Raw genomic sequence first — 23,489 nt, 5'->3', positions numbered from 1 at the left:
GAAAAGGACCAGGTACAGGGGTCCATCCCCACAGCCCTGGGCAGATGGACCACTACCACTCGGCTTCACGCTGGCTCATTTACTTAGTGTTTTGCAATCCTTAATGTGCACAGCTGGCAGCTGAATGCAGGTTTGATACTAACAGTTTAGACATCTTTAGATGTAGCAGATGGAAAATTTTACACAAATAAAGTAGGAGAAAGTGTGCAATTAGGTTTTTATCTGCAGTTACATGATGCATCCTCTGTTTTAGTTTAGAACATCACCTTAGTGGGTGGCCATGATCTTTCCTTGTATCCAGGCCCTACCTTCTTGACACCACATTTGATGTTGGCTAAATGCCCATGTACCAAACTTTTGTTTTTGTTGAGTGTGAATGAAATAGGGAATGCAACAATCAGCAAAAGCATACCATCAGTGAGACTGTAGCAGTCCAGTACATTATGGCTACATTCCTTGCTAGTTAAGTCACTATGGTAAAATCCTTGGCAGGATTTTTTTCAATAGTTTATTCATGATGTTCATTATTATGAGTTGTAAAGAGTATGAGAATTTCATTTTTAAAATGTCTTATGGAATGTATCACTTTCTTAGATCTTGTAGACATGCTGTGGAAACCATAACATAAAATATGAGTTACTTACAATAACTAATTTTAATCCCATCTGCTAAGTATGACAACATTAGCATTTCCACTTAATTAAAAACACCCTTAAAGCAGCAATGTTTTAATCACTCCATTTTATTTACTCTCCTCCGGTGTCACTTATAATTGTAACTTTTTATTTTTTAATAATGAGGGATTTTTTTTTCTCCTTGCATCACACAAAAAAGTGCTGTCGATAATTAGCAGTCTTCTGTTATTAGTAGACTCAGGTGTCACAACTGTGTCTCATCCTCATTACAGTAAAAAATTTCACCTATCAGATTCATTATTGCTAGATAATGCGACTGAGAGCCTTTGCAGGCCCTCCAGAAAAGTAATTCAGCCAAGCAAAATTATCAGCTAATTATATTTAGAATCAAAAGCCCAACAACTATTTGCAGATAAATTGTATGAATTGAAGTGAATAGATCTGAATATTAAGATTCATAGATTTAGCAGATGATTTGTTAATTGGAATAAAAAGGTCATTTGCTAGTCATTTTAACAATAGATCAATTGGAACCCTATTTATTATTTAACTGGTAGTGCATATGAATTGAAATGATGAATAATTGTATTACTGTCATGAGATGATAATTTTCTTCAAAATAACAAAATATGAGAAACTTAGAAGGAATTTTATAAATTTCTTTTAAAATATTGTGGCAAAGTTAATATATTTTAAAACACAGTCGTGATATAAATAATGTGTATAATAAGGCTTAGTATTTTAGAGGTCAAAATTATAACCAAAAATGGTGATTGTTTTTTTCTTGATGAATTAGAAATATAACCACGAAGAAGATAATTTACAAATAAAAGTTGGAATCCAAATTTGTAAATTTTTTTTCTTCCTAAATCAAATAATGCCATTCCTCTCTCACTGTATTTTAATTAGCAGAGGTTTTTTTGGAAATGGCAGAGTACATGCTCATACGATGACTCAAAATGTAACTTGGCCTGCAATTTTCTTTCGGGGAACAGAACACTCTAATTCAAATCCATTATTAAAAAGCAGATAACGTGCACTTTCTGAAATGCCTGTGACTTCACTCTTTTGATTTTATATAATTATAAGAGAATGTTCATATGTATTTGCTTTTCGATTGGCAAAGCATTTTAAAACTGAGTGTCTTCAGATAAAGTGCATATTTTCTTTTTGTTCATAAAGAATATCCCCAGTTTATGTGCTCAAAACTTTTGTGAATGTTTTATAATGCAGTCACAGTGCAGTTTTATAGCTGTGCTTATGATAAGAATTTCTATACATACCCTATTTATGTAAAAAAGAATATTAGATATTAGTTTGGATTTTGAAATTAATCATTGGTAACTAGATCCTGTGCCTTTCCACTGTGTTATCTGGTAACTGCTAGCAGTTCTCAAGCAAAACTTTGAACTCAGTATTTTTCCAAACTTTGCAGCTCAAAGTAAATACTTTTCATTTAAACTAATTTCAGTTATAAAATAGGGAAAACATCACCCACTTAAAAACAGCTTAAATTGCATGTACTTTGTCGCTGTAAATAAACAAGGTAAACATTGACATAACTTCAAACTATTCTTGGGTTGAAAAAAATCTGCAGTTCAAAATAAAATTCTGCCTTTGGTCAACATTTTGGATGCAATTCAAAGTTTCTCATAAAATAAACATATTTTAAAGAGTGTTTTGAATTTCACTGCATAATTCCTAGCCAACAGAAATTACAGTGGTATCTTTAAGGTTTATTGTATGTCAGATCAATAGCCATTATGCAGGGCTAACAGCCATCAAGATGCAATACCTTTCTTGTACTTAACCCTTACCGCTATGACATGAAGAAAAACTTCCTATAGGTAGGTGGTCCCTGGGGAAATCCTCTCACAAAGTGAAACTTTCTTGTTTCTTTGTTTAATAATAACAGTATTCTTTTTGGATAAAATGGAAAGTGAGCTGAATTCTGAGTCAAGAAAGCAAAATACTCATTAAGGTAATCTTCATGAGAGTTTTTCAATAAAAGGGGGGAATAGTTCTCCATCCTGCCTAATAAGTAACTATTCTGAAGCTTTAGCTTAAAATGAAAATGCCCCATCACAACAGATTGTAAATTTTTTTCTGTTGCTTTTAAAAGTGCCTCGATGATTTCTACAGCTACAGTGTTAAAGTATTTGCTATTTTATTTAAACATTTTGAAAAATGAACATTCTGGGGCTTTGCAGCATTATTAAGAAAAGCTGTCCATACTTTACCATGTTGTTACATGTGTTTATCTGCTGATTATAAAATGTGTTAAACAGTACTTTAAAAACAACAAAAAAAATGCAGAGCTGCGCTTTGATTAATTCAGTGAACAAAACATATGCTGTTGGTTCTGTTCTATGAAATTCATATATGATTAATAAAATCTTTTAAAAGAGCAACTTTGGCTTTTAGGATTGTACTGCCGACCATGTTCTTCATCCCAGTTAACTCTGGGCTCATACTGTAACTTAGACAAACAAAACCACTTTCTGGCTCTGATGGTAATGTCTTTTTAATATATTTTTATCCTCTTTCTAAAATTTCTTTAGGTTGGAAGCTGTGTATTGTGGTTGTTACCCACTCTGTCCCAAAGATTTGGTTTATCCCGAAATATTTCCAGGTAGCTGCTTTAATGTACTTTCGTCTTTGTTGAGATTTAATACATGATTCATGCTAAATTAGAAAGTTTGAAAATAAACTTAGGCAGGAGCAATTGTTTATTTGGCAAGTCAACATGTTAGTGTTAAGGAAAATTTTATGTGTTTTAATACATTAGAGTAAGCTTATATTTACCATCTGTTCTTTTAAGATAACAAAAAAGCAAGTTTTCAAATAGCATTCTTCATTGTTAGCACACACATCCCATAATGATGGATTTTTATAAGCAGGTCAGTGTTGCTGCAATTGCTTACAGATTTTTTTTTAATGATATACACAGAGAAAAACTGAGGACTGAAAGTCACACCAAATTATTTCAACAATTGACTAGTTAATAATATGCAACTGTTGTACAGGGTACATACGGCTGTCGTACTAGTTCTTTGAAAAAATTCTCATCACTAAATATATCACATATGCATTGTGTTACATTAGAATAATGTATTTTAATCACCCAAAGGAGATGTCTAAACAGCACAACTACACAGTCTTATTTAGCATTAAACATCCTTGTGAGCTGAGGTAACCTTATAAAATCATGCTTAAATAATGTAAAACACGAGGCGGCACAGAGCAATATGCATTTTTAATTAGTAAAGTGACTAATATCAAGTGTGTGCTTTGAGGTTTTTGTTTCATTAAAAATGTATCTGTTTTTCCTGCAGCTGAATATCTGTATTCTACACCTGAACAGCTTTCAAAAAGGCTCCAGAATTTCTGCAAGAGACCAGATATTGTAAGAAAACATCTCTATAAGGTAGTTATTGAGAAGAGATTTATGTGGTATAAATGCCATATTGAAGTACAAAGAAAAATCTTAAAAAAAACCACATTTAATTAGCATAGTAATGTTTAGAGGAAACATTCTAGGGAGGGATATTAGTTGTTACACTAACAAGGATTAATTAAACTGGATGCTAGTTGTATTAACCTAGGCCTCATGAAATACGTGCACTTAATGCACGGTACATGCTTTTTTTTTAATTTATTGTTTTCTAAGATGACTGTCCTTTACATTTAGCCCCAAGAGGCTTATAAAAATGAACCTGGATTAATGTAACTCATTAATTTAAAAGGAAGTAAAGAAGAGATTCTACAGTTATACTGATGAGGATAATAAGCCTTTCTTCCCATCAGAATGAAATCTTCAGTCCTCAAAACTTGAGGTGAATGACATTCATGAAGTTTGGTGTTCATTTTTTTAACTACTTTAAAGATGATCTTCGAAGAATCAAATGTTTCCTTTGTCCAGTTTAGTAAAATTACATAAAAACCCTCTGTTTGTTTAGAATTAGACTGTCAGTATCCTCTCTGAATGACAAAGGCAGAAGGAAAAGAGTTTGAATATCATCATCATTCAGTTCCCTCATTCATTATCTCTTTTCCCTTGTTTGAATCAAGAATTTTACATTGTTGAAATAACAACACAAAGAGACCCTACTAAAAGTCTAAGTAATTGAACTGGGATAAATCTGCTTTATGAGTTTTGAAGGTGGCTCTAGGCCATGAGTAATATACCTTTTTATATTCTTTGAATGTAGCAACTTCATTTTACATAAATCCAGTATAGTTTACAATCTAGCAGTTTTATAATCCAGCATATTTTAATTTTCCTGTGTTAATATATAACCTTCCTACATGAAATACAGTTCGCTGCCTTTTTTCTCTCCTTTCCCTTGTCATGGCCTAAAATACATATTTACATAGTGATACATCAAAACATGACTCTTTCTGCAGGAAACAGTTAAACTTCAAGAAAAAGGGAGAGAACCAAAAATGCAATTTAACACCCAATTTCAAGCTCATTATCTTTCATTGTCTATTAACTTGGCAATGGTTCAGAAGGTAGCTCATAATAGTTTAAAATGCTGACTGAACAGTTCCAGGCTTCAGTATTACTCCTTCAGTCAATACGATTGTATCGTATACATGGGAAGCTTCAAAGAGAAAACAGACTTCCAAGGTTTACATCCAGATTTCCTCATTTTGAAAGTTCAGTCGTGGTCTTGTTTGTGTAAAATATTAATTTAATAGTTTCCCACGTGACAGACTATCAAAATGTGCAGATTACGAAAGTGAAGAAATAGAATAATATGTATTAACACAAATGGATTCATTTTCTACATATGACACAAAGCTATTTTCAATGAGTTTACCGTTGAATTATTGATTTCTTTTTCCTTCTGGTGAATTTTTGGGCAATATTTTTTTCAGTTTTATTGAGATATAATTGACATACTGCACTGTATAAGTTTAAGGTGTGCAGCGTAATGACAGACATATATCGTGAAATGATTACCACCGCAAGTTTTAGTTATCACCCATCACCACATATCGGTACAAAAAAAGGGGCAGGGAAGAATGTTTTTACCTTGTGATGAAAATGGTGAAGCATTTATAATTGTATTTCCACCATCAAAATTTATCCGTTTTTAATTTGGCTTCCAGGTAGACCTTATTATCCCTGTTATTTTGCATCTGCAAATCTTTAACCATTTCAAAAATTACTGCAACAGGTTGCTTTTAGTTACAATAAAAAACAGATCTCCAGTTGAAATATTTTAATACGGCTATTGCCGTAACATAGCTATAATTATTTATTTTACCAACAACTTCTGGAAAATCTTTGAAAGAATGTCAGCTTAGTGGTATGCTGTTAATATACCAAATTGTTTCTCCTATAGCTTAAATGATAGCCTATACATTAAATGTTTTTTCATGTTACTATGGTTTACATATATTTTTCGTCCACGCATCCTAAAATGGGCCAGCTCAAAGTTTTATAAATTAATCTTTCATGCATAAGCATTTATAAGAATTTATATATATAATTCCTTTTACATACTTTTTACCATGGATTTTTTTTCTTATAAATCTATTATACACTTTAATATATGTCCTCATTCATAGATTTTGATGACATTATATCCAAAAATTAATCTCAAAAATTAATAAAGTAGTCCAAGAAATAGAAGTAATCAAGAGCTTTATAATGCAATTGTCAGGGCAAACTGGTAAAAATCACAGGAAGGACCACAGATCTAGTTGGGTTGTTGTAATAAGATTTAGAGCTAAAACAGAAAAAGAATGCCTGCTAAAACTTTATAATTAAGATATAATAAGTTACACTATTTTTTTACCTTATTTTATAAATATACACATATCAGGTAACATTTGCCCTCACTAAATACCAGAGAATTATTTCCCCCAAGGCAGCTTTTTGCCTACTTCTCTTATGCAATGGAAGAGACTTTTGTGTATACTATAAAGAGAGTGTTGGGGGGTTTTTTTAGATTTGTTCCCTTGGACAGTGCTGTTTTGCTTTTAAAAACATATGCTTCTAAGATCTAAAAGGATAGAATGTCACTGAATTCTTTAATTTGCTCCTTTTACATTTTTACACCTTACTCTCTTTTTCTGTTGTTAAAAGTTTACATTTTAAAATCATCTCAACTACTTACCATGTAGAGTTCACTTTAGGATAGGATTTTTCATATGGATTCACACTTAGAAATTTAATGACTAGAATAAGGCTACTAACACTTGGCTCTCTTCTCACATGAGACATTATACTTTCAATATGAGTGAGAGTTTGGGGGCTATAACTTGAAGCAGGATTTGAAACAGAATGCTAGTAACTGAAAAGCAGAAACAGAATTTGATACTTTTTTTTTTCTTAAAGTGACTCTTCCTACTACAGAACTCTGTGCCCATGACTTCTCACCTGAAATGGTTTCAGACTTGAAATGTTTAAATTCCTCACGTGCATGCAAGTGTGTTCCCTTTCTCTCTCCTTCTCTTTTGCTCTCTCTTTCTCACACACACACACACACACACACACACACATTTTTCTTAAAATATTTAAAGAAATACATGCAGAAACTGTTTCTTAATTATTTTAAAAACGATGTTCTGAATTTCTTTAAATCTAAAACCATTTCTTAAAAAGTTTGCCACTGGGCTCAACCGTTGACTACAGCTTTCTTGTACTTTCAGGACGTGTCCTTTTCTAAGTAGGTTGACCCATTAGCCAAACACTTGCCACAGAGATAAAGTAGGTTTCACTTCATCTGGAATAGGGAGCTCTTTGATGACTCCTAAACCAAACTTGAACACAAGATTCGAGAAGTAATCATAAAGTAATCAGCCAAGGATTAACTTCTTACACTAACATCGGGCTTCCTTTTACAACCGAAGTAAGTCTAATACCGGGAAGTTGTAATTTTTGGCTCATTTCGACTATGGGAATTTACTTCCCGAAAGTTCCCAACAATTATTTGAGATCAGTACTTTATGCTTTTAGAGAAACTTTGATCATTATATTTTAAAATGCTTTAGAAGAAAATTTATGTTCACCCCCTTGTTACTGGTATTGAAAAATAGCACAAGAGTACAAGTGGGGCAGTTGTATAAAATATATACCGCCCAGACTAACAGAATAGATTTTCATTCCCACCCTATTTTTCATTTAGTGTTATTTACAAATTGAGAGATATTCTGTGTGGGAAAAAAAAAAGAGATGCCATCCTTCCTTTGCTTTACGAGGGTAAACTGTAGTTTCTTAAGTTTTTTCAGATAATAGCAGCTGATTTTTATTTTGTTCTCCTCTTCAAGTTCTTCAACATTCCAGAAACCTTTATAACCTGCTGTTATTTGGAGGAGAGGGCAATTTTCAGATTTCTACCTAAAAGTGATTCCAAACAATGATTAAGCTTACAATTCAGACTCAGTGCCCAGAAAAGCCATTTGTGGTTTTGTCTTAATTATATCAGGCTATCTTCCCGAACCACAGCCAAGCCACTTTAAGGTTCCTTCAAGAGACTGGTCACTTTATAGCCCCCTTTTAATTTGAGTTTCTACTCTAGGTGTGAATAAGGTGGTACTCACTAGTATTAACACGCCTCCAAATTCATTACTTTTTCCTTAAAAATGAACACTTAAAAGCTCGTGATGTTTTTAGAACTTCTAAAATCTCTCATTTGCACCAGCACAATTTAAGGCAAATTCTCAGTCTCAATCTCTCTCCCTCCCTCCCCACTACTCTTCCCTCTCTCTTTCTTCACGTCTTTCCTTGATTTTGTTTTGGCTTGGTTTTTCCTTGATTTGTTTAAGTAAAATAAAAGCAAAAACTCTTTAGCACAATAGATATACTCGGGGTGATTAAGATCAGTTAGAGGTTTTGGCTGCTTCTTTTTCTCTGCTACTAATTTGTAGCCTGGCTGTAGGTGAACTTCTTGGCCTCTATATGATTCATCTGTAAACTTGGAAGAATTCTTTTTTTCTTAATTCTTAATAGCATTTTCCCCCTGAGGCCCTGCTATAATGAAATAATGAATATAAACCCGTTTGTAAACTTGAAGTGCTTTATAAATTCCATGTAACAGTAATGGCATTTCTCTTGTGCCTTCACCACTTAAAAGTAAAATTCACATCCGCAAAAACATGTATTAAGAGTGTTGTGTATCTTATGTTTATAAAAGTTAAAAGTTGGATGATAAACTTCTAATAGCTGTCATCCATAACATAAACCAGGAAATATGTGTGCAGTCGAATGTACCCATTTGCAGAAAAAAGGGGGTAGGCATCTTTCCCCAATGATTGGAAATACAGTTATACTTTAAACCAATCAGAAACTGGGATTTCCTGAGGTGATGAAACTCGAGAACCATTTACTTGGTGGCTTTTTGAAGTCTAATTGATGTAAATTATGCAAATTTGCAATATGAATTTTCAGCATGCTTTAGTCTTTCAGGTCGTTAATGCTTCCTCATTGCTTTCTCTTCTCTCCCTCCCCCTTACAGGGTGAAATAGCTCCTTTTTCTTGGGCAGCCCTACACGGTAAATTCAGGTCTCTGCTTACAGCAGAACCTAGGGAAGATTTGTGACAGATGGGGCTAAGTCACAAACTTGCAGCCTAAGGCAGAATCTGTAGAACTTTCCAGAGTGTGCCCATATTTACCTGATCAGAGAGAAAAGAAAATCTGCAGAGGAAGCTGAGCCTGGCTGCTTGTCATAGCTGACACAGAGCCATCTGCCACAAACCTGTGGCAGCTTCAGATCTCCAATCCCTGCCACCACCCCAACTCAAATTAAATACAGATTCCTAGAGACGTTATGATGGTTACACATGTCCTCGGCATCACATGGAGGAGACTGTTCAAAAAAAATATGTGGCCTGTTGTATAACCGCACTCATGTATCCCATATGTGGTGCCACATTGAATTTCCGGTTGAATCCGTTTTTATCCTTTGTACTGGATGACATGGTGCCTGAATTCTTTCTTTTTGCCGACACGATGGCAGCCAAACTACAGCTTCAAACACTCTCACTTGGCTGGGTTTCTACCTAGGTTGCCAGGTTATCATCGGAGCCTTCTTGTGTCCTCAAAGGGCCACAGGGTCTGAAAGGAGGATCAGAATGCTACCAACTAATTGGGCAGCCATCTCAGAAATGTTTGTGGGCAAAGGGCTGCTTTAGCACTTTTCTTTTAGCAAATTAATGACTCCCTGGCACAGGGGTTTTTAAGTGAAGGTATTAATAAGGGGTCTGGCAGGTATTCCCATGATTCACAGAGTTACATTTGCATTTAATTTATGTTAAAGAAAGTTGCAGGATAAACAGCTGTAATTCAGACAAACATGGGAAATACACTAAGTGGGGCCATCTCATCCATAAAAGGAACACTGAGATACTTGTTTTAATTTTTTTCCAGGGATAAAAATAGAGAAATTAAAATACTTCTAACAAAACCAGTAATTTTGATATAAATATCCATCAAAAGTATTTGCATCCAGCTACAAATATAATCTTTTCAAGATAAATCACTTATGATTCCAATAGTCAAGCTGCTCTATTTGTTGATGTCAAGATGTTTTGAATGGCTAGATCGTAAAATAAATTTTTAATAAAGTGCCCACTGCAATTTTTAATTAACATATCTCATTTCAGTGTAAGTGTGTACATCTATCTGTATGTTTCTCACTGAACACTTTCCTTGTGTCAGAGACAATGAATACAATTGTTTCTTTTCCGGATGAACAAGGATCTGTTTTGCAAATGTTTGTAAGATATTATGACATTTCCAAGATTTTCTTTGCATTCTGGAAAGCAGGAGGTAAACATTTGTAGTCATTAAGGTAGAGTCTGTTGATAAACCATCTTCTGTTTACTGGCAGGTAAATTGTAACTTTCCTAGCTTTTGAAATGAATAACTTCTCTAAGCTGTAGAGTGAGAGGCAGCCAGGGAGAGGGGGATAGACAAGGGCCAAGCCTGGCTCTCTGGCTTTTAGAAGAATTGAGTGGTCTAGCAGGCATCTGAGATAGAGCGGGCACTGGTTCAAAAGTCTAGTAGGGCCCAATTCACAGGTAGCAAAAGCGTAAGCAGGAAATAGATCAAGATCAGGGGGCCAGAGAGAGCCCTCTGGATAGAGGCAGACTTGCACATCAGAGAAAGCGGCAGTTCAAGGCCCATGAGGTCAGGGAATTTAAAAGCAGGAAGAGTAAGAAGCAGAAACAACAAGCTCTGTCTTTGCACACAGTGAGAGCCATATGTGTGATGGACATCACAGCACTAGCTTTGAGTCCTCCTCCCCCTTCTGAGAAGGCACTGAACAAATTACCCCCAACCCATAAACAAAGAGCTCGGGAATTATTTGAGAAGTCCCTTCTGGTCTGAGACTGTGGAACTCGGAATCTATCAGTTATGCTCCTTTTGAATGGAAAAGTTAAGATATAAATATGCCTAAGATGTTCTTAGACTATTCTCCTGAACAGGGTTTATCATCTAAAGAGATGCTTCAGTCAGAAAGGTGCCATATCATAGATGATGTCTCTCAAAACAATATTACATGCTCACGGCCAAGAAACAGTGCTTAGTTTACTATGTTTTACTATCCTGCAAATAATGAGCTCACATTTTATAGTGAACAAGATATTATATGCACAACTATCCATATATGTTTTTCTCACTAAGTGATGGGAAAACAACATGAATTACTGTTCAGATAGTGCATCCAAAACATTTAAATATTTGCCTGATTTTGGCAAACACAATATTGCAAGTTACCTGTGTATGGAGGGTTTTTTTCTACACCCTTAAATTTTTTTTTTTCTACACCCATAAATTCAAATCAAATTTTGTCTTTAGCTGTGCCCAGCATTACTTCTGGAATAAAAATTTACATTAAAATGGTCACTTCTTAAAACTATGCTGTCAGATTTGGTATTAGTGCAAATAAGCAATAAAAAGTTTTGTAAATGTGTAATTCTTAACATTTGAAAAGATAACTGTATCTGTGTATGTAGGTGCGTGTATGCTTCTCAACAGCCATGACATGGTGGCATGGAGGGTTATTAAGTAAGTTGTTAGCCCATATTTTGTTGAAGTCAGAGGATAATCAACGGTACAAGTTGACTCTTTATTTCCTGTTTCCCTTACTTTCACTAAAGAGAGCAAACAGTCCCATTATTTCTTATTTTTAGTACGGTTGTTGAAAAAAAAATTTTTTTTGAGCATTCAATTCTGTTCATTTTATTCTTTTTAAATTAATCATTAAACCAATTTTAATCTTAAATGTCTTTAAAAGTCTGCCCATTATCAACCTTGATACAATGTCCAGAATGCTTGTCCTGAATTTACCTAGTCTGTGTTTCTGGCTAGGTGTTTCTATAATAAATAGAAGAGCATCTAGTTCTTAACTTACTCATTTATACCAGGTTAATCAGGAATAGGTCAAAAGACCTCTCCCCAAATGCTCGTGGTTTAACAAGCATCCTTCAAATACGGTTGAGTTTAAATGCCCTGCTCTAGCTCTCAGTTCTTCAGACATGCCACATAAAGATGGCAGCACAGTCAGTAAGTCAGTGGAAACTCAGCCGTAGAGGACTGCACAAATTCAACACCTTGAAATGCATCTGGAAGCAAAGATTTCATTTTATGTTGAAGGTGTTAATTATATTTGATATTTTTAAAAGTAAAATCTGTTTTTGAGAAAGCATCTGCTACCCAGAAATATTATGAGCCGCAAAAAAATTTTCATTTAAGTCTCAAGATACTTTCTGTGGGTGATAGAATCAGTTTTCAAATGATAGTCCATGCTGTCTTTTAATGCTGACATAGTCTATGAGACATATTCATATTCTTCTATTGACTATTGACAAGTATCACCCTGAGTGCCTTTCTGTTTCAGTGGAAAGCTGGAGAACATGTTTCATTTTAAAACTTGAATTCAGATACAGGACATCTGATGCTTCAATAATGTGCCCTCCCTTCAAAATTATTCATTAAGATGTAATTGGGAAAGTTTAAAAATATGCAACAATTCTACATGATGCTCAAAGACATGGACATATGTGATTAAAGTATAACAAAAAACTTGGGAATTAACACCAAATTTACAATAATGATTAAGTCAGAGGAGTGATGGTGGGAAGACCAGACATATAACTGGGAGAGATGTGCTTACTGTACAGTTAATCTTAAGCTGGGTCATAGCACACAAAGGCTTATTTCTACCCTTTATGACTTTTTACATGTCTTAAATGTTATTATTGGATATACCTTTTGATAGGAGCTATAGGTACTTTGGTTACCATGTATAATATAAGAGCTCTAAATACTTTGCTACCGCACCATTCTTAACATTTCTCGACTCTAAACTATTGATGGAGTCAGAAAACATTTTCCTCCAGACAGTGAAAGAAACTGCCCTAACCGCCAGTTTTGCATGAGAAGAGTTTCCTCTGCTTACCTGGAGCCAAGGACCTAACCTTGACCCTGAAACAAACCATACCTAGGAAGAACAACTTGACTGTCTGTGGGTTCCTTTTTCCTGGGGCTGCTGGTCACCATTTCTAACTAATGCCTGTGGCGTTATAAATATAAGATGGAAAACTATAGCTCAATAAACTCCCTTTTGAAGAGTAAAGAGAGGAAGATGTAGGAAGTTGTTATATCAGCCGGTCTTTTTTTATCTTGAAAAATTCAGAGCTCTGTGGTAGGGCACAGAGCTGTCTGAGCTGCTAACCGCTCTGCCCACTTCCTGTACTGTTACCTGTCCCCTTTCCTCTTTAAGACACAAGACTTTCATTGCCATGAAAGGAGTCCTCCTAGTATCTTCAGGATGCCCTAGCTGCATGTGAGTTACGTATGACTTCAGGATCCCCACTCATCCTCTGGCCCATTTTCCTAAATTGGAATTTGGGGTCAGTACCTTCAGGGGTCCTCCCATCACTTATCACCACCTTAGTGATTCCTTATTCTCTCCCATATCTCTGTGGTAATGACTTTCAACCCTAGGACAGGTTCATCGTTGTTCCCGTAAACTGATACAAAGAACTGATGTTTCCTGAGAGATAATCTAAAATGTTTACTGTCCTATTAGTTACTGCATTTAAATAGCAGACCTAAGATGGAGTGCTAGAAGATGTGATTTCTACTAGAGATACTTACGTCACACTTTTCTCGAGAATCTGAAGTCCTTTATATTTGAAAATGTAAGGTTTTGTCGTCATTTCACAAGTGAGAAAATTAAGGCGTCGTATTAAGGCTTATTTAAAAGCCAGACTGCCTTATAGAAACAGAAAGACGTTTTGTATAAGTCTTTGCCTGCATGGGATAGTGTCATTGTCACCCACCTGTCTTTCAGGAAGCAGGAAGTTCAGTGTTCGTGACTCACTGGGAACCCCTGGTTCCCTACTATTTCTCCCCTCACCAGGTAGGAGAGTGCAAAGGGCAGCAGGGGGTGGCCCACGCAGTTGGTTATAGAAGGCGAACGAGAGGCCCTGTGGTGGTGACGATATTTTAAGTGTTTTTATCTTTTTATGTTTTTTTAATTTTATTTATTTATTTTTATACAGCAGGGTTCTTATTAGTTATCTATTTTATACATATTAGTGTATACATGTCAATCCCAATCTCCTAATTCATCCCACTATTAAGTGTTTTTATTATGACCATTATTATGCCTGTAGGGAGTCTTTGGGTCTCTACATCCATCCCAGGCCCCTGCCACTCCCTGTGGTCTTACACCCTGCTGGACTTAGACATCACATAAATTTCCTGGCCCTGCTGGTAAGCATTTATTTTGTAACGTCCCCATATTTTAGCTGTGGGGAAACTGAGGGCTGAGGTGAGGTTGAGTTGCTCTGGGTCCCATGGTGGTAGAGGCGGGTCTAGAACTCAGCCTCTTTCAGGAGGTTGTAGTCCATTCACCTGGTCAAGACCATCCCTTAAAGGAGGGGAGGAGGAACATATCTGGCTGTCCATCTTTTCCCCCTTCCCTCCTTCTCCTGCTTCTCAGTATACTGTCAGAAGAAATATAGATGAAGATGTTTCTAGTAACTGACTATAGATTTATTTCATGTTCCTCCTGGCCTGGCTGCATTTGCAGTCTAAGTAACCATGAGAAGAGGAATGCAAAAGGATTGATTCCTGGTGCTAAAATCTCAGACTTTGCGGTACCTGTGATGTTTCTGAACAGCTGAGGCTTCTTTATTGCCTTTGGCATCATACAAGGAGAAGTTGCCTATCAGATAGATAGAAGGCTGGCCCTTTATCCAAAAGGCAGCCCCCATGATCTCGCCTGGCGCAAGGGGCCTAGGGCAGAGGGAGCAGCTGACATCAGTAGCAGAAGCACCTTTAATTGTGCAACATAGGGCCTGCTTCCTCTCATCCCAGACAGTAACCCAGAAATTACATCCTGAAACTTATTTCCCTAGAAAGAAAAGGAAGGGGAGGGATAACTTAAAAAGGAGATACTTCTAATATGGTATTAGACTGTAATTCATAGGGAAATTTATGCCTGAGATATGAATTTCTGAAAATAGGGCTTTTTTTAAAAAAGGAAACACTGACACATCCTTAATTATAGAGTAATAAATACCAATGGTATATTATCTTCTGATATTTCCTTACACAGATATCAAAGCGTGCAGCTGTTTTTGAAAACTGATAATCAAGTACAATATAAATATATTACATCTTGAGCTTACAGCACACCCTTCAACTAAGCCTCATGGAGCACTTAACAGTGAGAAACAGAGCTGCTTAGAGTAGAAACCTAACTGAACAAATCAGCCTTGAATTGTAACTTAAGAATCATAGTCAAACCAAAACGCCTGTCCTTGCCAGGAAAGGCATTCCAAAGGCAAAGAGCACGCCAAGTAAAAAGGCTTTGCTTCAGGATTATGGAGGCAGTTCTCAAAAGCCAGCACAACTTAATGATCAATCAGAAAGATACAGAGCAGTAACTTCACAACCGAAGGATGCATAAAAATTGTACAAAGCATTAATAGTGGGATGGGGAGGGAGAATGGGATTTTAACAGAAAGTATTAAGGTCTTAGAAAACTATATTTATTGCTTTCCATCCGGGTAGCAAAAAGAAAGAGAGAGGGACAAACGTGGTCAAAGAAAAGTACGTGGACAAATGCAGGGGGGTAGGAAAGGAAATGAAGGTTAAACAAGGCCAATATGATTCAGAATGAAAGGGAGGGAGGAAAGTCTAAGGAGCCAGCTGCGTGCCTAAATGTTACATTAAGAAGAGCTGAAATTGAGAGGGGGAGGTCTGGGTATTCTACTAAGTGGATTAATGTCTTCTTCCTGGGGTGCCTGAAGTTGCAGAGTTTATTTGGTACAGGATTTTACTGTGAAATTCTTAACGGGGGTGGGGGATAAATAGGGACAATTATAAACACTTAGAAAGTAGAAAAGGGGAACGTGTAATGCTTTTCATAAATCTAACTATAATAAACATAAGGTTTGAAGCTACGGACACAGGTAAATGGTCAAAAAATAGTCCATAATAGTAGAACTTAAAGGAAATGTAGACAAAACTTAAAAAGACCCAAAAAAAAAAAATTAATAACCACATAGATGTGTGAAGCCAAGGATTTTGAGTGACTTAGGGGCTAGTTTTATTGCCGCTCTCCTTTCTCCACCCATTTAAAAAAATAAATCATAACTCTGGCATTTAGAAACCTAGTCATGAACATCATTTATTAATATAAACTCAATCCTGTGCTGTTCTTTGGTGGGTGGTAAAAACACGAACTAACAAAACTGGCCTAAAACGACAGCAGGATGATCCTCTCAAAACACTGGAAAGCTATAGGGAAAGAAAAACTCCTAATTTGCTCTTTCACCTTCTTTATTTTACTGAAGGAGAAAGTCAAAATGTGGAGTGGGTGTGGCTAAATCAGACTAGATGCTGAGGGAGATTTTAAAAGATTTTCCTAAATATGTACCAGAAGGGGGGAGGGCTTGCAACTTGGTGTGATTTACAGCAATTTATTAATCTGCTCATCTACTACCACATCTGGGGAAGGTGGCAGATAAGGAAGGCTCTCTGCCTTCTGCAGTGGAAGAGACTAGAGCAGAAATTGTAATTGTGTTCCCTGAGTGTAACGCTGCCGTCATCTGGCTGGTAACCAGTCCACAGACTTACTCGTTCAGGCATTTGTCTGGCCAATAATGTAAGAATCATTTAAACTGAAAATATGGATCAGGACGTATTTAAGAAGTACTGATATGCAGCTATTAATCTTGAATGCAAATAGCATTATTTGGGGTGTGGGCAAATCAGTTAACTGGAACCACATGGAAAAGCACTTCGAATTTTTTTTAAATGCTGTGGGGAAAATGGCACTGGTGGAAAAGTTACAAATAAAAGACAGAAAAATATCTACAAAGAGAAAGGGCGGTAAAATGACTAAGCAAGGTGGTCTTGTTGCCTCCAACCTGCTGCATCAATTGTATCAGTAAACACATTACTAACAAAGAGACAAATTCCTCTATTTCCCAAGCTGACCCAGCAGCAAGAGGAAGAAAACACAGAAAAGTGCAATGCCTGGTGCCTCAGGGTGACCCTCAAAGGTCATGTCTCTAATTTGTGTTAGAAATTGAGGGCACAGAACTAGAGGTTTGTGATGGTCACAGAGTGGACTTCGGCTTCTGAACACTTTTGTACCCCCTGTGAAGAATTTAGGACGTCATGGAGTTGAACTGGCGTCTTAAATCCCAGGGACACGGTGGAAATTGTTTTGTGATCATAATGAATTAAGAGAAAGGGCATCAACGCATACATCTCTCCTTTTTCCTCCAGAGCCCAGAACCATGAGGGAACTTGGTGCTTGCAGCTATGTTCCCTGGCTTTCAATCGGCTTGGCTTTTCCTCTGTATTTCTAATGCTGTGATATCAGGCCAGAAAAAAAAAATGGAATCTACAGAATTGCAAATTGCAAAACAAAATGTGCGTGTGTGCGCGCGCGCGCGTGCGCGAGGTAGTTCACTGAAGATAATGAATTGCAACACTATAAACACCAAATATTAAAACTTAAAAATGTGTAAGGAAGTTTTGAGGAAGCAAAATCTACTCGGAGTATTTACAGTCCTTTTTTTTTTCTGTAAGAGGTTCCCCAGACTTCTGGGTGCATCACCAAACTGTCCTCCTACTCGACGAGGAAGGAGCAGCTGCGATTTGGCCCAAGACACCACCTACCCAGAGTCACTACCTAATGTATTTTACATTTCCACTGTTAATAAAGGTGTGTGTGTGTGGGGGGGGAGACAGAAGAGGACTTTTTCCCCCCAGCATTCTGTGTTTCCTTTTGTCGCTGCCGTCAGCTGACACATGGAAAATGTGGTGCACGGTTTCGCTTGCCTTTAATCTGTAATTAAGGATTCCTTGTCTGGGGCTGGCTACCTCTTTGCTCCTTGCCTCCCTGCCTCTCAGGTCTTCCGCCTTCGGTTAGGTTTGGCCCCGCGCCGCAGGCTGGGTGCTCGGGTGGCCCGACTGGGCCGCGGGCAGAGGGGCGGCGGCGGGGCGCGGGGGCCTTGGCCGGAAGAAGCGCTCGCCTGCCCGAAAGCGCGCGCCCCGGCGCCCGCCCTGCTCGCCCTGCTCGCCCCGAGCGTCGGGGCAACGGCGCCAGAGCCTCCGAGAGCGCGAAGGGCTGGCCGAGGGTCCGGCGGGTCCAGGGTCTGCGGGCGCTCGCCGCGCGCCCTCTCCCCGGGGCCGATGTGCCCGAGCTCCGGTCCGCGGCGGCGCTCGCCCTCAGTGCCCCGCTCGATCCCGGCTAAAGCGCGTGGAGGTAGTTCTACACCTCTCCCGGCGAGAGAAAACGGGACGCAGGGGGACGTCGAGGTCACGGAGTCCTCACCGAGCCCCCTCGGCGGCGCTTGAGCCCAGAACCGAGAGCTAGAGGAGCCCCGAGGCCGCCGGGCGCGTCCCAGGCGGCGGGGCCGAGCGAGCCCCGGGCGACCGCCGCGCTCGCGCTCACAACTCGCTCGGACTCCCGGGCAAAGCCGCGCCGGCACGCGTACGCCGGCGCGCGCACAGCCCGACACGCGCACACTGTCACGCACACACGCGGGCACGCACCCCGGCACGCGCGCACCGACACTCACATGCTGACACACGCACACGTGGCGGATGGCCCAGTGCTGCCCTGGCTCCCTCGCGCCGGGCTTGACTGGTCCCCCTCCGCACCTCCGGGAAGGCGGCGTAGCCCTGGCGGGCAGAACTCTTCTCTGTTCGTCTAAGTATTTTATTGTACTTGGTTCCTTGAGTCGGCCAGTCTCATACCTCAGTGAGAGAATCCGACAAAGATGAAGCAAAAAGAATGATTTCTCTCCCCGCTGTCCTTTTTAAAAAATGTAACTTAAGCAAAAACAGAGAAGGGAGTGGGGATGGGCTCGGGAACTTTCCAGGCAGGGATTCTGGCTATTAATTTTAAAATACTCCTCTTCGGATCTCTCATATATTCAGACTTGTGATTTCAATCCCACTGCCAGCCCTCAGGTCGCCTTTCTTTTCACTTCATACCTGTGTTTTGGATTGCAAACTGTTTCTCCTCCTGACCACCATTTGTTTATTTAGGAGGCGCAAAGAGGGTGGGGGACAGAGAGGTTAAGCAGTGTTTGGGTAGGAGAATATCTAGAAGTATCACATTGATTTCCAAAAAAACGTGGGAAAACGTTTAATATCATTTTGAGGCATCTATGTTTTTAAAAGGGCCTCCTTCCCGCTAGTATTACTATTTATCATTAGGTATTTATTTGCATATACACATTTAAAACTGTATGTTTAAGAGAAAAATGCCTTTTGTTCTTGGTTTCAGCAGAGCCCTTTCCTTTTCTGTCCATCTAAGTTGTAGCATACTTCCCTCTCTTTCCCACCAATAGAGATTGTAGGCTAAAGTGGTGCACTCCAATGACCAAATATAAGAAACCTTAGCCTGCTGTGTTGGTGACCATCGCTGGCATCTATCACTCGAGATTTTACCCCCTCTGGTTTGAAATGGTCCTCAAACTGTAGACCTGAACATAGAGGTTGGTTGATTGTTTGTTTAAAATGTGAGAAGAGCAGTCCAGGAGTAAACCGAGGTAGGGGAAGGTGGCCTACCTAAGCCCAGCCTTGGAAGCTAGAACAAGAACACTTGGGAAGTGCACTGAGAAGAGAATGTCTCTAAACAATGATAATCAGGGCTTTCAAAAACCATAAAACAGATTGAAATATCTGATTCATTATTTATTCATCCCAGGACAACTTTGCAAATCTGAGAATAGTGTTTGAAAACCAAGTGCATTCTATTTTGTACATCAACTCAGCAGATGTGTCTCCCTTCCAAAATGTGGCCAAAGGGTTAAAACTGTAATTTTAGAAAGGAATCTCAGTAAATGACCTTAAGCTCTGATACATCTCCTTTTCTTTCTGGCAATAATATCCCCCAAAGAAAAAAATACATACTTATTGATATAATGATAATGTTTCTCATTCTGAGTAGAAGTGTCAGAATGATTCCCGTTTGTGGAAGTGTTTTCAAAACTGCAAGTACACTTTCACTACTATGAGAGCTGATGAGCCAATGAAGGGGAACTTCTTTTAACTCCATAATAGCAGGTTATACAGTAAATGAACAATGATGGTCAAATAGCCAATTATGATATAAATATCCGTAGTTTACAGAGAGGTGTTAAATGAGCCTTTGGAGTACAAAGGATTAGACCCATCTAAGCTACCATTTGTTCTTCAACCCATCATGTCTTCCCTTAAAAAGGCCAGTGCCATCGTAGGTAATATGCACACAGAACATACTTCTCTGTGTTGATTTTAGTTTGCTTTATTTCAATGCACACTGTTGTTTACTTTTTAAAATTTAAATAAATGTCAGCATTGTATAATTTCTATGTTAACAAAGCAGTGAGCAAAATCCCTTGTATGTTTATAAAATATTATTGTTTAATTCACATAGTTTAGAAATTCCAAATGTTGAGAATAGGAAGGAGGCCAAATACCATCTGTTTATAACTATGATGCATCGTAATATGTGTACTTTTAAAAGGAGTTTGGTCAATCATGCCACTAATTTATCTGCTCGGAATATGTTGAAGATTTAAAATGTAATTTACAGGATTACTTTTAGTGCGTTGCATCCAACTGTGAGTTGTAAAGAAATCGGTCTCTTCTGTTTTTCTCAAATTAATCATGTAACAACCCCAATTAATGGGGGCTGTTAAATGTGTCGCTTTTTGCTTAGCTCCAGAATTCTTCTAACTTTGGCTCAGTCTACCTTCTTGATGTTGATAACAAAACTCCAAAGACAAATGAAACAAAACACTCCTAGCTGTGTCTTTCTGCCAGGAGATAGTCACCTAGAATGGGAGGCAGGGTATGATAGCTAATAATTAGCTAGCATCAGCTCTGAGAAATTACCTGTGAAATACCCTTTGGTACTGGGTTGAAAAACAACATTTGATGTTCTCTGTTTTAAAATAGTACATGCTTGTCTCCAAGATTTCTGATTTAACTTACCTTTTATTTCAAATGCATCTAAATGCATATCATGAAACAAAGGGAGTACATTTACCTGCAATAGATGAGCAGGTTTGGGGTTTTATTTTTAAGTTACAAACTCAAGTTTAGTGCGAAATTCCTTGCTTTGCAAACTGGAGAAATTCAGCAACAGGGCCTTCAATTCAGGGTAGACATAGTGTGGAAGTCCAGAGGTGGCTTTAGGGTCTCCCATCAGGGGGTCTCTTTCTCAAGAAGGAGGAACTAAAAACTCTCATGTCCTGAAAAATGTTTGGAAAATGTGATAAAAAAAACATTGATTAGCAAATGATAGTTCCTAGATTGATTTTTAGCAAGGTCGAATCAGTAGAAAGCTACACCTTGAAATGCTTTTATAGACAAACACCTGCAGAAATATCAAAACACTCTCCCAGTCACCTGTGGGTGTTATGGGTCCTTTACTTCTCAGTTTTTTCAACGGGCGCCGTGTACAGCGGCTTCTTTGTCCATTAAGCAATATCTGTTTTCTCAAACATTTTAGTTTTAGCAGCTTCCTCTAAAATTCTATCAACCTAGATTATTTACTTACACATAATTAAGAACATTAAGAGTCCCCTTTCCAAGTAAACAAGCTGAACTATATATACTTTTTTAAAAATCTAATTGTGACATTTTTTAAATCTGGATTTTTTTCCTTTCTGGTCTGATTTTTTCCCCAAAAAAATGAACCCACTGGGTCTTTATGTTATAGAGATATGCTCAGGCTTGGTTTCCTTTGAGTTACAGTAGGAAAATGCCAGACTCTTTTTTTCCCTAAGTAATTGCTGAAGTGTAGAGAGTAGAAGAGAGAGTACAAAACAGAAAGAAATGTGAGGGATACAGAAGAAAGAAATTGGAGAAGGTGGAGGGGAAGGGGAGATGAGAGAAGCAAAAGATGTAACTGGGATAAAAGAAGCTTATCAAACAAAGCTTTCAAAATTGCTTTGACTGGCCTAAGACATATTAAAATCATCATCATTTCCAAATAAAACCTAGATTGTTGCATTGAGATATTAAACAGCTATGGGAAACTCTTAAGTGAACCTTGATTGATACTTGTGGCCCAGTTTTTCCATTCAAGCCCAACTTTTTTTTTTTTTTTTTTTTTTGCTGAACCCAGGCCCTCTGCAGTGAGAACACAGAGTCCTAACCACTGAACTGCCAGAGAATTCAGTCAAGCCTAACATTTTTAAGAGAAACTTATATAGATATCCGTATCTGCACTAGGAGGTGGGGAAGGAGGAGTAGAGACATTCTTTGCTTTTAAAGCATTTATGAAATAGAAGTAAGCCATACATACACAAAATAAGACTATGTATAATGCGTTGTTATATGTTACCTACTGTCGGGGTAAAAATAAAGAAGATTTTAAATAGAGGAATTATTCAGAAATGCTTTCCTTCCGAGTACCTTGGCTAGCAGTTAAATTCTAAACCAGTTAAGCAAGTCTTTAAATGTATAAACCCTTTGGAATCCCTAAGTCTAATGAATTGCAGTAGATATATAATTGAGATTGAAATTGGCATGTAGGTGTGCATTTCATGTTTCCTTTGGAGCTGGCTTAGTACCATGGCAACAAGCCACATATGCACATAAGTCGTTGTATAGTCATGCTATCTTGATGACCAAAATCACTTTATAAAATATACTTTAATAAGTTACTACAGAGCCTTGAAGTTAAGCCATATAATTTAACCAATACTCAGTGGGCATTTCTAGGTATCATATATAAATTGGGTAAATGATAAAAAGAAAAGCATTAAGAATAAGAAAATGTATGGGGAAACTATTTGCTTCTTCCAATTAATCTAAAACACGCCAGAAGGTTTTCTCATTTTGTTTTGTATGAAGAATTACTGACCCAAAGAAAAGTCAAATGAGGACTACAACTAAACAATAAAAGCAACAATAACAACAACAAATAAAAACATTGCTTTTTTAGGAGAGAAATATGAAAAGTAGTAAATTTACCCATTTTAAGAATTAAGAAGAAAAGACATAAAATTTAATACACACAGTAAATAATAAATATTCTTCTAGTTTCATATGATGGCTAATTAAGAAAAAAAGCCCATGTGGAAAATTTGGAAGAGAGACAAATATAACAAGGTAATTACCTCTTTGCTCCTTCAGCCTTAAAGGAGAAGGAGCAGAGTAAGATTTCTTAAGTTTGAACCTGCAGCAACCTCAGAGGTCAAATCTGCCTCTGCAAGAGAAATAGAAGGATCCTAGTAGCGCTCCATCTCAAGTCAAGTCTTGTTATTGGCCCCACTCTGACCTTGGCACCCCAAAGTCTCAGTCCCCGGGTTCTTTGCTCTTTGATTGAATTCCTGCCTTTTATCACAGACAGTCAGCA

The 23,489-nt window shown here is 37.7% G+C and overlaps 1 protein-coding gene across 8 annotated transcripts in view; it reads left to right on the top strand.

The window, feature by feature from the left end:
* The window catches only part of GTDC1 (glycosyltransferase like domain containing 1), a 388,315-nt gene extending 376,935 nt beyond the window's left edge, over positions 1–11,380 (top strand). For 7 of the 8 annotated variants that reach the window (XM_060106839.1, XM_060106833.1, XM_060106834.1 and 4 more), the window contains 3 exons: positions 3,197–3,267; positions 3,971–4,062; positions 9,107–11,380. In XM_060106839.1, coding sequence (XP_059962822.1) covers positions 3,197–3,267; positions 3,971–4,062; positions 9,107–9,190 — 247 coding nt within the window. In that variant the 3' untranslated portion in view covers positions 9,191–11,380. Of the gene's footprint in view, positions 1–3,196; positions 3,268–3,970; positions 4,063–4,326; positions 4,406–9,106 lie in introns of those variants that run through there. The other variant, XM_060106837.1, reaches the window with a different exon arrangement.
* Positions 11,381–23,489: the final 12,109 nt, after the last annotated feature.

This window comes from Mesoplodon densirostris, chromosome 8 (genome assembly GCF_025265405.1).
Source record: "Mesoplodon densirostris isolate mMesDen1 chromosome 8, mMesDen1 primary haplotype, whole genome shotgun sequence".
NCBI classification, from domain to species: Eukaryota; Metazoa; Chordata; class Mammalia; order Artiodactyla; family Ziphiidae; genus Mesoplodon; species Mesoplodon densirostris.
Note: the sequence above shows the minus strand (reverse complement) of the source record. Positions and strands in the feature narration are given on the sequence as shown.